Source organism: Montipora foliosa, chromosome 6 (assembly GCF_036669935.1).
Source record: "Montipora foliosa isolate CH-2021 chromosome 6, ASM3666993v2, whole genome shotgun sequence".
Taxonomy (NCBI): domain Eukaryota; kingdom Metazoa; phylum Cnidaria; class Anthozoa; order Scleractinia; family Acroporidae; genus Montipora; species Montipora foliosa.
The window spans coordinates 22,021,829-22,036,353 of record NC_090874.1 but is presented as its reverse complement, the minus strand read 5'-3'; the positions used below and the strand labels follow the sequence as shown (position 1 = coordinate 22,036,353).

General features: G+C 40.3%; 1 protein-coding gene across 1 annotated transcript in view; it reads right to left on the bottom strand.

Moving 5' to 3' along the window:
- The window catches only part of LOC138005191 (golgin subfamily B member 1-like), a 114,962-nt gene that overhangs the window by 35,488 nt on the left and 64,949 nt on the right, over nt 1–14,525 (bottom strand). Inside the window, exons 48-58 of the mRNA XM_068851454.1 lie at nt 14,392–14,460; nt 13,632–13,700; nt 13,490–13,561; nt 12,695–12,763; nt 12,027–12,101; nt 9,954–10,115; nt 9,112–9,165; nt 7,421–7,567; nt 6,350–6,448; nt 5,154–5,225; nt 1,133–1,993 (exon numbers count right to left, since the gene is read on the bottom strand). Of these exons, the coding sequence (XP_068707555.1) occupies nt 1,133–1,993; nt 5,154–5,225; nt 6,350–6,448; nt 7,421–7,567; nt 9,112–9,165; nt 9,954–10,115; nt 12,027–12,101; nt 12,695–12,763; nt 13,490–13,561; nt 13,632–13,700; nt 14,392–14,460 (1,749 nt within the window). The remainder of the gene's footprint in view (nt 1–1,132; nt 1,994–5,153; nt 5,226–6,349; nt 6,449–7,420; nt 7,568–9,111; nt 9,166–9,953; nt 10,116–12,026; nt 12,102–12,694; nt 12,764–13,489; nt 13,562–13,631; nt 13,701–14,391; nt 14,461–14,525) is intronic.

Here is a 14,525-nt window from a genome sequence, read left to right as displayed (position 1 = left end):
CCCACGAAGACACTCTTAGGGCTTCGTCACGCGTTCCTCTCCCGCGCGTGACGAAGCCCTAAGAGTGTCTGCGTGGGAAGCTATTACTAACTCTTCTTTGTATAAATTGTCTAAAATGTTTGATTGTAACCAGTTTTTCCGTGGTTTGTAGTTACTTTTTTTTGGAGTGAAGGTTCCTTTAATGATCTGAAAGTGGCAATTTCAGCTAAAAGTAAAATTCGGAGAGGGATTTTAAACCGAAGAATCGGCGTTCAAATACAACACCCTAACTACTGGGTAACAGCATCTGAGAAAGCTTCTTCATCTCAAAGTCTACTCTAACATTCATCCCTTCCGAGGCCCGTCTTAGCAGTGAGGGTGTGGATACATGAAGCACCAACACATTACATCATAATAACATGCACTTTAGCATCTTGTGATCCATTTCAGCTTTGCATTTAGACTCACCTGGAAAACGAGGCAAAACACCCCTGATGAATGTTAACAAAGCTTTTACAAAATCGCCAAGTCCTTATTTAACGAATGAAACTAGAATGTCTAGTAATGCTTCTGATTTCCGACACTATATTTATTCAAGCTAAGAATAAATCTCAACGTGAATAAATACAGCCTGGAACACAGAATAAAGTACGTCTTGGGAAGGCACGATAAACCTCGAGTAGTATATAGAAAGTTTCCAGAACAATAATTTCAGCCAAGAAAATAGACTGTGCATAACAGAATTCTAATAACATTCTCAAAACTCTAAGTTAATATTCAAATAATAATAATAATAATAATAATAATAATAATAATAATAATAATAATAATAATAATAATAATAATCTATAAATTCTAATTCTTATAACAAGACAATCAGCTGGAGAAGTCTTTCTCATAAGAGCCAGTTCTTATCTACACACTGTAACGGTATAAAGAGGGTAAAACAAATTACCCTCACGAAAGACCGCACTGGGTTTGAAACCAAGGAATGATGTCAACGAGAAAATGGCCGGTTGAGAATGTTCTTTCAATCTGTCGTGTGTATCGTGTTAAAAGGCCAAAATGTAACGTCAGGAAATCAACCCTTCCACACAACCTCATCAGAACATCTTAGCAACATCAACGAAAAAACAGAAAAACCAGCCCATACCTTAAGTTGCTTCTCCAAGAACTCCACTTTCTCCTTCAATGCACCAATTTCTCCACGATTAATCGAAGAGGCCCGATTAAGAACAATTCCCCTCGGGGGAATCACACCGTCCTCCTTGTCACGTGACCACTGCGACGTCGCCGCAGGAGGCCTAGTTGGGTTTTCATACGAGACTAATGGTTTGTGCAACTCTCCCGCTCGACGCATTTGGAGCAACGTCCTTTTGGGTTTCGGAAGGACTTGAGGAGGGACCTTCGTGGATCCCTGACTTGAGGGGTTCTTCAAGGATGAAGAGCGCGGTTTCGAAGTGTCCTGCAGCATCCCTCCAAGTTGAATTGGCTCCGATTCCAAGATCACGGTATTTTCTTCCACAGTTACGGGGGACTCCACCCTTGATGAAGCCTGTGATGTAGTTTTGCTTTGTGAGCGAGAACGCGCCCGAGAAGATGCCCGCAGCGTAGCCGCGTCCCTGAGAGGGGAGGTTTCATCCCTCAACAAAAATTCGATTGCATGGTCCAGCACTGGCGGAGAGCCATTTGGGAAATCAGGTGGTGGTTCGGTAGGGAGGGACGGTGGAGACGATTCAGGAAGGGGAGGGAGGTCAACTTCGTCGTCCGAATCAAGCACTACAAGATCGTTCGTGTTTGTTTGAGTTCTGTCCATATCGTCATGCTGTTCAGCAAGGTCTTGAATTCGCCGATCAATGTCATCCATGACAGAGTCCAGGTTCCTTCGCGCTGAAACGAGTTCTGGCTCAGAAACCAGTTTTTCACAATCCTGCATTTCCTTGCCACATGATGGCATCACATTATGATCCGCTTCATACATGTACTTCAGATGCTCTTCTTCTAGGAAAGGAATTCAGAAGCCACGGATGCAAGGACTTGAGGTGTGATGGTCTCCTCATGGAAACCTGGTTCCAGACTACTGGCGCCACCGGATGCTAGCCGCGCATGCTCGCTCTCTGCTGCTTCGTTGGGAGCGCTCTGCCTTGCCTGATGACAAAAGGAATTGACCACGTTACAGTTAGCATTTTAATCAAAACCACGAACGCCAAACCTTAACAGATCATAATCACGGTAGCTACGATGGATACCATTTACCTCGGAATGCAAAATAAAAGTTGCATTACTTGTACTGCGATCATGATCACCCTATCGAATAGCCTGCTTGCAAGAGGTAATTTTGTATTTTGGTCACCATATTGGACGGGTGGAATTCAGAAGTTCTATCACTTGTCCCAGATCTTCCACCCGTCCAATATGGCGACCAAAATTCCAAACTTACCGCCTGCAAGCAGGCTACCTATCGAAATGTTGAATAGACAGACCAAAACAGAATATACAGGAGTATGGATTCCGTATTTCTCACTATCAACGAGGAGACGAAAGGGTCAATATGTCGAGAGGGAGGAAGATACTAATTTTATGTGAAAAAGACGGGCTGCTAAGTATTAAAAAAATCAGTAATACGATACTACTTGATCTTTCTCAGAGTTTACATCTACAAGCCGAGAACAAGACTTGACTTTACCCTTCCGTTTGTAAAAGTGACAAAAACAGAGTCACACAGTCTCACACAGCGGAAATCGAATATCACGGGTTCCACGTGCCATTTTACTCAATTTCATAATCGATAGGCTGACACTCCCACGTTAAAAAAGTTAAATGAGAAAACAAGATGATATGCAAAGGGCAGTCTTTTATTAAATTCTGATCCTCAACGCCTTCTTCCGTGACAAAAAACAATGAATTTTAAAACCTTTAGTCAGTTTTGCCACCGAATGAAAAGAAAGAAATATTGTTTACAGAATCAGGTCGATGGCGTGCTGATGTTTGCTGACCTCAATGAAACGATGAAACGCCCATCTTTCCGCGATCTCCTTTCAAATTTTGCGACATTAGTTCAGAAAATTGTTAATTCAAAACATTCAACAAATTACCATATTGCTTATCTATAGAAGGCCCAGTTTTAGAGGCGCTTATAGACAAAAAGTATGCAACATTTAGACGGTAAAACAAGATAACTCGTCCACAACCAAAATATGGCCAATTTGCCGTCAACAGAAGAAAAAACACCTGAAGCATATCATATCCCGTCTGGTTGATGGAAGTCTTAAATTCGCTTTAGCTTCGATTGTTTATTGAATGATGACCTCGTAGACGTAGCAGTTAACACCAAAACGATGGCTTGAATATAAATTAAGCGTGTCCATTTCTGTTGTTGTGTTACTGCCATAGAACGGTCTGGAAAAGAATCCTGTACCCTTCAGAAGAAAAATACATGAAAACACATGAAAATCCTCCGAAGATATCATTGCCAGCGTTTCATGAATACGCGAACCTAATGCAGTCAAAACAACAAGTCCCAGCACAAAACAAGACGCGTGATCGCATATTGGATTATAAACATAAGCTTAAAGATTTTACGTCGAAGTTAAAAGCCAAACGCTTCCTTGATTTAAGATTTCATGAACTGTTGTCGCAAAAAAAAAAAAGAAAAGATCAAGAAAAGGAATAAAATCGCACCAAAAGCAAAAACAAACCTTTGCTCTCGCGTCCGGTTTGGATTCAGGTCGCAAAGCCACGAAACTGTTAGGTCGCTACCAGAAGTGTTTACACATTAGCATAATCAACGAGAATAATTTATGTAAGATAAATTGTATTCACTTTTTTACGAGTGTTGTTAAACAAAGGATTTGAAAGGCCGAATACCCTTGTGCAAAGCTTTCAGTTGACAAAAGAATGATGCTTTTTCTCGGGACGATATGAATTGATTGACAATAGAAATGAAAATATTGACCATCACATAAACATACCGCAACAGCAAGTATTTGAGTTTACCGAGAAGGGTAGGCTTTTGCAATAATAAAGATCTTGCGACAAAGACTACTCCGAAGTGAAGATCGATACCATTAGAGAGGTTTCATGTTACGCCTAATCAAGAATTAACCTCGTGATATCCATGACCGTTCAAGTCTAATCCTCTGAACCCTAACTTAGGCTTATGTTGATTAATTAATCGTTGGTTAAGGTGATATAGATCAATCGCATTTTGAACCGATTTAGATGTAATTCAAGTACTTTAGTAACCAAGTGAGTAGAAAAGTACTGTAAACAGGAAAAACACTGATCGTTTAAAAAAGTATTATCGATAATATATATAGGTTTGGTCACGAGGAAAACAACAACACTCTTGGCAATTGGCACGAAAATAACAACCCCATCGCAGGCTCTATCGCTCTTTTACGCCCTTCAGTTTCTTCAAGAGAGTGATCCCTGGCTGTAGCTGGTCATATATCCGCTTTTTTGAATTGTTGACATAGAAAATCTCCGAACGTTTTTTGCGATAGCGTTGTCACCATGTGAACCAAGACTCAAGTTGTTCCAAGCAAAGTCAACGCAAACGATGAACTGAACACTTTGACAAATCTCAAGGTCTATGGAAACTGTGAGAACCGTGACAACGCCAAATTTTTTACTTCCTATCTTAATTTGAAGGCTGTCCCTACGAATTCAGAGAGTGGCTTATTTGAAGTAGTTGAACTGATAAGCTGGAGGGATCACGAAAAAGTTTGAACAACGAAGATATTCGATTTTGCTTGACCTCTTCGTTAACGTTGATGTACGCTTGCAACATCTTGCAACATTGTTGCATGATGTTGCGACATGTGTTGAACGGGGTGGCCAAACGCACGCAACATTTTCAACACAACATGTTGATTTTTTTGTGCCCCAGGCCACTGGCGCGCAACAAATGGACCTTACGCGCACGACATAGTCCAACAATGTCGCGTGAACGTGACCAAACGAGTACAAAAAAAAAAAAAGAGAGAGAACCGTCGGCTTAATTCCATTGTTACCAGCCTCGTAGCTGAAGGAACTACCGACGTTAAACAAAGTGACTTCAACTTTTATCAAGATATCTATACCTACAATAAAAAAGTGAGTTATGTAAGTCAGTTAAAATGCATTTGCGGCATCCTAATATCTAAAACAACGAATCCTGTGTTCACAGTTACCTTAATTTTCGTTCTTAATTCCATGAGTTCCTCGTACAGCTCCATGTTTTCTTCTTTCAATCTTCCGAGTTCCTTAATTATGAAAACAAAGGAGAAAAGGTACAATCTGATTCACTTCCAAGTCGCAGATAACTACACACTTGAATCAACAGCAAAATTATATATCACAAGGAAAAAAGTGGTGTCCACACGATAAAATTTTATATGGTAATCCATTTACACGAATTAAGACGAATTTTAAAAAGCGTGGTTCCTAAGGCACACGAGCGGATGATTTGTGAATCAAGCGTGGACGCACTAACAAAGCTCTGGAATAATTTGTGCAATAATAAAGCCCCTAACGGGAATATGTCCGCAATATGTTATAATATGCTATCTGTCGTTCTTTTTTTTTAATCCCCAGTCACTTTTCTCACCCTAGTAATCTTTGAGGCTTCCGTCTCTGTGTTGCTGTTTGTTGTTTGTTTGTTTGTTATCTTGGATTATCGGTCTCGAACAAACGCAGAGCGTGAGCGATTGCCTTTACAGTGCGTCTTTGTGTTTAAGTGGCAAAAACAATTGCCCGCCTGGATTGGAAATAATTTTGGTCAGCATAAACTCGCACAAAGACAAGCCAAGGGTGTTTACAATCCAGCTCTTACTTTGAGTACAAAAATACTGCAAAACACAGATGACGTATGACATAAGGAATCTTACTAGTGTAACGACGGAACGAACTCAGTATATAGGATGCATAATCCGTCAGAGACGAACTTGGGAAAACATTTTTTTTAGTGTTTGTTGACACGGCACCGGGACGCATTATGGGTCTGGACGAACTAGTGCCACGCGGCGTCTTCGAAAAAGTGCTTAAGTGGATAGTTCGTCAAGACGAAGTATGCGTCTTGTTCCCGTCTTTATTCTAGACGAATTTAACAAACGGAGATGAGAAAAAAATGTTTGCTCAAGTTTTCCCCAGACGAATTATGCGTTTCAAGTGTAAAAACGGCCAATGACTAACAAACAATGGTTATTCTTTTGAACCCAATACCAAACCTACGAGGTTAGCAGCCTTTGCAAGCTTTGCACATTAGGCAAGCCAGCATTCTAGCAAACATTTTTCACATGAAGTAAAGAGTTAGGTCGTCATCTAAATCAGAAAATAGAAGTTGCCACATAAAATTTCTTGGTGTAAATAAGGTTTAAACTCCATGTACCTCAGCAATATGATCTGGAATGGATCCATCTTCAGTCATCGCCAAAAGCCTAAGTATTGAAGGTGCGGCTCCAAACTCTGCCTGGACACCTCTGTCGGTCTACAATAAAAATAGGAGTGAGTGAGTCGCCAGAAACAACGATGTTAAGATAACACAACATACAGCTGACTGTTGCTTGGGTAAAATTGATTTCTTTGCCGAAAGTGTTAACACGAGGTTATTGTAAAGTAATTGCCTATGAGAGAACACAATAATGACATTGCCGTTGACCAGTGCAACAAAAAGACTCTTTTTAATGAAAAAAGACGATTCCAAATACTAGAATACCGTACTCTAGTATTTGGAATGGACCACCATTCTCGTAATCTATCAAGAGGTCGCTAAGAGAGAGAGAGGGGGGGAAAAAGACAGTTGGAAAATTACGAATTTATATATTAGCTAATAAGCAACTGGATCGGCTTCCACTTAAATGCATGCTTAAGTATAAGGACGCAACGATAGTGTTATAAGTGTTTGAGGGGCTTGGCCCCAAAATACCTTTGCGATAAATTTACTTACAGATCAAACGTAAATGCACGTAATACAAGAAATAAGAACGTCCTAAACATTCCTTTGTGTAACTCCACTGCAGGCCAGCGAAGTTTCGTGTACAGAGCCGCAACTCTTTGGAATTCTTTGCCAAAAGGTGTTAGACACCCCTTGACAATTTACATTAAGGTTTTTAGAGTTTAGATTTAGATTTACATTTTAGAATTTCACGTGTTTGCAATTAAGCCCTAAAACGCCCAATGGGAGGGAGGTCTCAATGAATTATTATTATTATTATTATTATTATTATTATTATTATTATTATTATTATTATTATTATTATTATTATTATTATTATTATTATTATTATTATTATTAATCGTTTAAACGTGAGCGCAAAGACCTCAACAAAACTCTATGATCCAAAGTTTATCAATCAGTCTTAAGTGGTTTAATTTTTAACAAAGAAAGGTAGGTCTACGTTTCAAGGTGGAATAACGTGTATTTTTTCCTGTTGACCAGCACTAGTTTGTATTCAATTACCTGTTCAAAATATTCACCCAGTCTGTTGAGATCTACACGGGGTGTGTCCATACCGGAAGAAACGAGACTTTCCAGATCACATGACCCAAGAACACTTTCGACTTCGGAAACCGTTAGACCAAGTTCTTTAATGAGTAGAAGTCGAACCTAGATTGAAAGTTTCATTGTATTAGTTTACTTTTAGCAACTGTTCATATTCAGTTTTATATTTATGTGGTTACGTAAAAGTGTACATTCGTGTAACTTTTCTTGGTGAAAGCTCTCATTAGCGTTTTCCGGAACAGAAAAAAGATAAAAAGACATCAGTGGAGCTTATCTTCAAGTGGTCGACTCATATTGCTATGCGCGAGCAAACTGGTCTGTCTGGTACACAAACACACTATGGCCTGCGTTAATCAAGTGATTGAAATGTTTTGTCTACCACTAACATACAGTGTTATGGGCGAGCGAAGTCGTTGCGATGGAAACACGAGTCACGAGTCAGGTTTGCTATCTTGATAACTTCGAGTAGGGAATTTGATAAGGCTAGCTTAAATTTAAAACCTATTTTTATCAGACACCTACTCCTAACAAAGGCTTTGGAAAAGGATGATGATCCAACATAATAGACCTTTTCACCGATACGGCGGCCATTTTGATTTCTGTTGTTTCGAAAGACATTATGGGATGCCCAGGGGGCAAATTAATATGTATTTGTCCCCGGGCATCCCATAATGTCTTTCGAAACAATAGAAATCAAAATGGCCGCCGTATCGGTAAAAAGGTCTATTCTTTTTACACACCCTTAAAAGAGAAACCTCATGACATGTTACTCCTTCCTGTTTAATATGTTATTCTTTAGTCTGTAAAATAATTCTAGGCCAAATTGTGATATCCTACAGGACGTGTCTCGTTAAATTTTATGTACTTATTGACGGAGTGGGAGGGCCGGACGGGAAAATATCATATTTCCTGTCCGGCCCGACCTAACCTCAGTCAATAAGCATTTTATTATATGGGCTCTTTACACTATTCATGAGCACTCACGATATGAAGTTTGGACAAAATAAGTGACTGAACAAAAATTTGCACAGAAAATTTATCTCTATGTGTGTTGTTTGCATTGTTTATCTGGCTGTAAAGAATTTGGATGTTTAAAAGCGACGAAATCCTATAAAAACGCATCGCACGGAGCAGATTGTATTCCTACCTGGGCCACACGGCTTTTTCCGGCCCTGCTCGCGCTAATGCGTACGGCCCTCGTTCGGGGAGGTTTCCAATAGTTCAAGTTTAAAAGGAAAGCGCGCGCGGGGCCGAACGGGTTCAGTACGTAATAAAAGCACTTACTACATTTATCGAACAATAATGCCAAGCTATTAATGTTTAGAAGAGATGAAGAGTTTATCGCGGACAGTTATTCTTTATTCCTTAACAAGTGAGGTTGAAGCAAGAGTACAATTCGCCGTGACGCTGGCATCACATTATGTGCATTTGGGTTCTAGATTTTATCCCTCGATCTGTATGCTTTTAAACTTCTCCAATGTTCAAAACTTTGAGACCAAAACACCATGCTAACGAACCAAAACAGGCAAAGCTGTCCATGCAAAGAGCCTTATTCCTTATTCCTTCTCTACCTCCGCGTCCCCATGAACACAATATCAAGTTGCTTTCTTCAAAGTTGTCTTAAGAGCACTTTCGATGTTAAAGCTCACCTTTCCAAGTTGCTCGGAGGGATCCATCTCAGACCAGTTCTCTCTCACGTTTTTCTGCAATTTAAAGATAACCCATGCAGCGCAACCGTTTAAGGAGCGTCTATCCTCAATTAGTATCACCCAACTAGTGGACTAATGCAAATCCTGCATTTTGATTGGCTACGCTACTAGGGGACTATTATTAATAGTCCTCGAGTAGCGAAAAGCGTGACGCTTTCTTTCGTTTTATTCCCAAATAATATTTCTTCAACTTGCATTTGCTAACTTTATTATTGCCTTTTCTGTCCGATTAGTTGGGTGATACTAAAACAATTAGACCATTCGCCCTCAAGGGCTACGGGTCTTATTGTTAAATAATCAGTGAGGAAAAATCGATGACAGCACATCGCTCGATAAACATAAAACAACGTATGTAGGCAAGAATGTTGGAAAACGTTACACTACTTCATCAAATGCACACGAACATAACCCAGTGCTCTGAACGAGAGAAAAACATCACTTTCCGATTACTGACTAGTTCGTACCCGAAGTTACAATCCCGGCCAAAAATAATGGAACAATTTACTAAATTTATCTCAAACTCTTTCTCTGCCCCCTCCCACCCCCCCCCCCCCCCTCCCTCGCAATGTTGTTACGCTGCTGTGTTTATGTACAGTCCGAAGGATCCCGCTTACTATCAACATTGCGAGGGGGAGGGGAGGGGGGGTCCACAAATGACAATGAGAACCTGAATAAGGTTATGGAAACTGCTTATAGATGTGTACAATAAAAATGTACGCTGTCTAAGCCATTTTGTGTTCTGCCCGGTAAATTTTTGGCCAGGGTTGTAGATTCGGAATCACCGAAGGCATATCCAAGGAAGCGCACGCAAATACAGTTTCCTGACCAATAGTCCACACCGTTCCCTTGCGCAATAGTGGGAATCGCAAACCGTACCTTTCCATCTGAAACAGGTCAATTCTTTCCTTTAGCGTCATGTTGGCTTCATTCAATTCGCCAATTTTCTTTGAAAGGACAAAAAAAAAAGACATGATCAAGGTAACCTTTGGTATTCATCGGGTTGGTAAGAAGAATGTCCCCACAACGGGTGTACCTTCTTACAACTTCAAAATTTAACTTTGCACTATCGTAAGTCATTCTAGCCTGCCAACGCAGACGCTATTTTTCGGGGGAGAGAAATGACCGCCGGAAATACGTCTGAGTTCGCTGGCTAAAGTCTTTCGCGATAATATTTCAGGTCGCTCACGTCGTAAAATGTGGGCGCATTTACCTAAAAATAATTGGTACGAGCGTTTTAGAGTAAAAGTATGGAATAAAAGGCTCACATTTGTATGCTAGCGTCGTCGTTAAAACCTCAAATTTAGTGATTTCACGTCGTTGTTATGCAAAGTACCACAAAAATATGAGATAAAACGCGTTGCCGCACGCGCAGAACGATTATTTTTCCTCTTTTAACCAATTGTGTTATTGTTTTGTGGCGTTATCGTTACCGTAGCTGTCGTTTTACTTAAGTTCGCGACACACTAGGCGACACCTCATCACGCTGCGACACGTCGCGGGGAAAAGTCGCCGCAACAATTCGCCTCGTGTCACACGGTTAATTTTTTGAAAATCAATGTCGTCTCGATCAGTTGCATGAATTCACACCAGTTTGAATTCGTACGACTTATTGCAGCGACAAAATTAGCGAAAGCAGCGTTGTTGCACCGTGTGCACTTCCGGCAACAAGTCGCTGCGACAAAATATAAATGAACCAATGAGAGAGCATCATATGTTCCGCCATATTGAATTAGAAAACTAGTTCACATTCGTTCTCATACGAGACCACTGCGTGTGCACAGGCGTCGAACAGGCGTCGTGTCGTTGCAAGTAGGGACCATAAGATCTACGACGGTGACGTCGATGACAACGCCACAAAACAATGAATATCATTGATTAAAAGAGCGTAAATAATCGTGCTGCACGTGCAGCACGGATTTTAGCAAGTATCTTCGCGGTCCTCTGCATAACGACGACGTGAAATCACCAAATTTGAGGTTTTGACGACAACGTAAGCATGCAACAGAGAATCTTTCATTCTCTGTTTTCACTCTGAAACCGCTCGTTTTAGGACGTGAACGAGACTGAGATAGAGCCAAGTTATATTTTGAGGTGACGTTTTCGTCGACCGTTGCCGTCGTAGATCTTAAATTCCCTATTCTCTATTGTCACTCTGAAATCACTCGTACCGATTTATTTTTAGGATACTTCGCCCGCATTGTTCAACTTGAACGAGAGGGAATAATCGCGAAAGAATTATACTAGGGCGAAGCTATATTTTAAGGTGACGCTTTCGTCGAAGAGTCGCCGTCGTAGATCTTAAGGTGCGTAACAGTACACACGGAGCGACGTATTGAAGAGACCTGTCGCTGCGACTTGTCGCCTAGTGCGTATCGGCCTTAAACTCATATTGAAAGCAGTGAAAAACAAACAGGCGTTCATTAAACCTCGCATGTGAATGAAAGGCGTAATAAGGACACAGGAAATTAGAGATTGGTCCATTGAGAGTTCGTATATGTCTTGTTTCTTCAAAAGGGTTCAAGAAAGAAAATTTTGTTAAATTAGTAAGGATTCATAAGAAGTACATTGAACCGGAACTTGTTATGTCGTTGTGATGTCATGTTATCACGTCAATTTAAATACGGCGGCGTGTCTGGCAAATGGGTATTCAGCATTGTGTATTCAATGTCCAGCATCTATACATATTGGTAGTTTCGAGTTCACTTAGAGTTTTCAAGTATTGCTATCATATAGTTTCAAAGAGGCTCAGAGTATAAGTTAGGCAAGTATTCTTGGGTCGTCATTCGACATGGGATAGTCGAAGGTACCACACTCTCATACTGCACGATACCGCGACGTACCTTTTTTACACTTACCTTTTCTGCTTCCCTCAGCTGCTCTATCTTTGATTGCAAAAGGTCGAGTTCCTCCCTGGGAAAGTCCACCTCGTACTAAAACAACAAGATAGGAGCGGTTTTCAAAAGAGTGTTAAAAGTAATTTCGCGCTTGTTTTACGGCACGACAAAGAGCTGGTCAGAGAAAGAGAGAAAACCACTCGGTGCTTGTTCTAGCGGAATTTGAAATTGATAAGAGTCGAACTTAATCCTTCGGAGAATTAGTTTGAGGAACAACCATGGGTTGGCTACGGTGACGGCAAAGCCAACCAATAACTCTTTTTTTTTCTTTTCCGCTTCCATGTCGTCAAAAAAGCTAACATTCCGGACAAGGAAGTGGACGAGGGAAAAATCGAGTGTTGCTGCTGAGTCGTCAAAAGTCTATTTTCAAGTTGCTGTTTCCCTTCTGTCTTCCCTGCTTTCTTTTTAAAAAAATCTTGGAGCAAAACGTTTTGCGTATTTTCATGCTAATCAACTCCTTTCCATTTGAAAGTAAAAATGTTTAACGGTGTAATTGAAAATTCGTTACAGAGATATCATATGTAATTTAAACATGTCAGAACGAATTAAAACGCGCCGGCTTGGAAATTGGAAAGTGTTCAAAGAACCTGAGCTAAGACGGACGGAACAGAATAAAATTGAATACTTACTGAAGTCTCTTCAAAGTCCCGGAGTTTGTCTCTTAGCAAGGCATTTTCTTCTTCAAGTTCTTGCGTTTTCTATGACAGGAAACAATCTTCAGAACAAAAACTACTTTGTTTAAAGTGACATCATCTTCTTCCGGTTACGTACACTCTTCGTATCGTTCTAAATCGCCAGATACTTTGGCAACTATAATTACACCAATCTTAGAAAATTCAGTTTCTTAAGAATGGTTTTATACGGAGAAAAAACAGATGACCGCCACAAAAGTCGAACTTTTACTGGGTCTCTCTTACAATAAAACACTATCGCTATATTCTAACGAATGACTCCTAACTGCCATTATTAAGTCATGTTCAAAGTTTAACCATTATAGTTCTTTTAGTGGTAGGTATTTATCTCGGAAATCACGTATTACGTTTTGAAACGCCATCTAAAACCAGTGTTACCGTTGGCTCAAAGAGTTGAGGGTTCCGGCGGATTCTAATAGCTGAGGCCAGCCTAAGAAACAACTGAAGACTACATAAGTAACCTTCGTATACTCACCGTGGAGCCAACTAAACATTCGACCTTTTCTCTGAGGAGTGTATTTTCGTTCTCCAAGTCTCTCATTATTCTGCAAATAGAATTTGGGATTTATCATAAATCATGTATGTATCATGTATGCCTTACACCAATTTAAACAGAAATCTTGGAGCCCGGCTTGGTCTCACTCTTCAACGGAAACTTCCTATAACAGCCGCGTGAGATAGTTACGACATTAAGCTGACAAGTAGCATCCAAAGATGCCTGACTGAACTTACCATTGTAGGATCTTCTAAGATCTGAATATTTTGTTTCAGGATCGCGTTTTCCTCTTCTAGTCTTTCCACAGCCTACAAACAAATCGAAAATATACTCAAGTTCGCCCAAACACAGACAACATTACTGAACAGCAAGGTTTACCTGCGCAGTGGAATTCTCAAGATCCTGCATATTCTGCATTAGTTCATCATTTCCTACGCGCTCCACAATCTGAAAAGTAATAGCAAAAACAATGAAAGAGTCGGTAGTTTTCTTCGATATAAAAAGAGAACTACAAACAGTAAATGTCCTAGAAAAACATGTGCTGCTTCTGATCGAAGTTTTGCCTTTTTTGTCAACGTCAAGCACGACTCTTGCGCGGTCAAGATCCATTCAGTTGAGCATCGATGCTGGACATCAGTAGATTTCGTAGTAGCGTTTTGGAAAAGTGGACTATGAGATGCATACAAGGCACTTACGACTGAGATTTCATACAGAAAATTGCAACTGCACTTTTCAAGATTTCGCGGACGAGATTTGATTTTGAAGGACCAGTAACCCGAAAAGAACTACATGTATTAATCTTACCGGTGTGGCTTAGTGTTACATCGAAGTGCGTACAGATAAAGGACAAAAGTATTGTTCTTATGGCTACGTGTGTATACATCAAAGGGCATCGCAGGATTCATATATAGAAACGAGCGATCATTCTTTAAGTACAAATATAAAAGCTGTCAAAGTCCCTTTAAGGCTGTTTTAAAGAAAGCAAAAATCGAAAATCGAGCACAGGCAGATAACATAGGGCGCGGTTCGAACAGGCCGTGAATCTGCCGTGAGGGCAACATCTGTCTGAAGCTAACCATAACTCTCGAACATAAAGGATGACGTACTGGCAGTGAATAATTCTGCCCACAACACTTACAGCAGAATCCTCCAGTATTTTTATTGTTTCCTTTAGAGTTTCGTTTTCATATTCCAATTCCTCTTGCCTCTGAAAACGGAAACCATGGCAACCGTCAGCTTAAATAAAGCATGGTAGATGCAAACTTGAATACT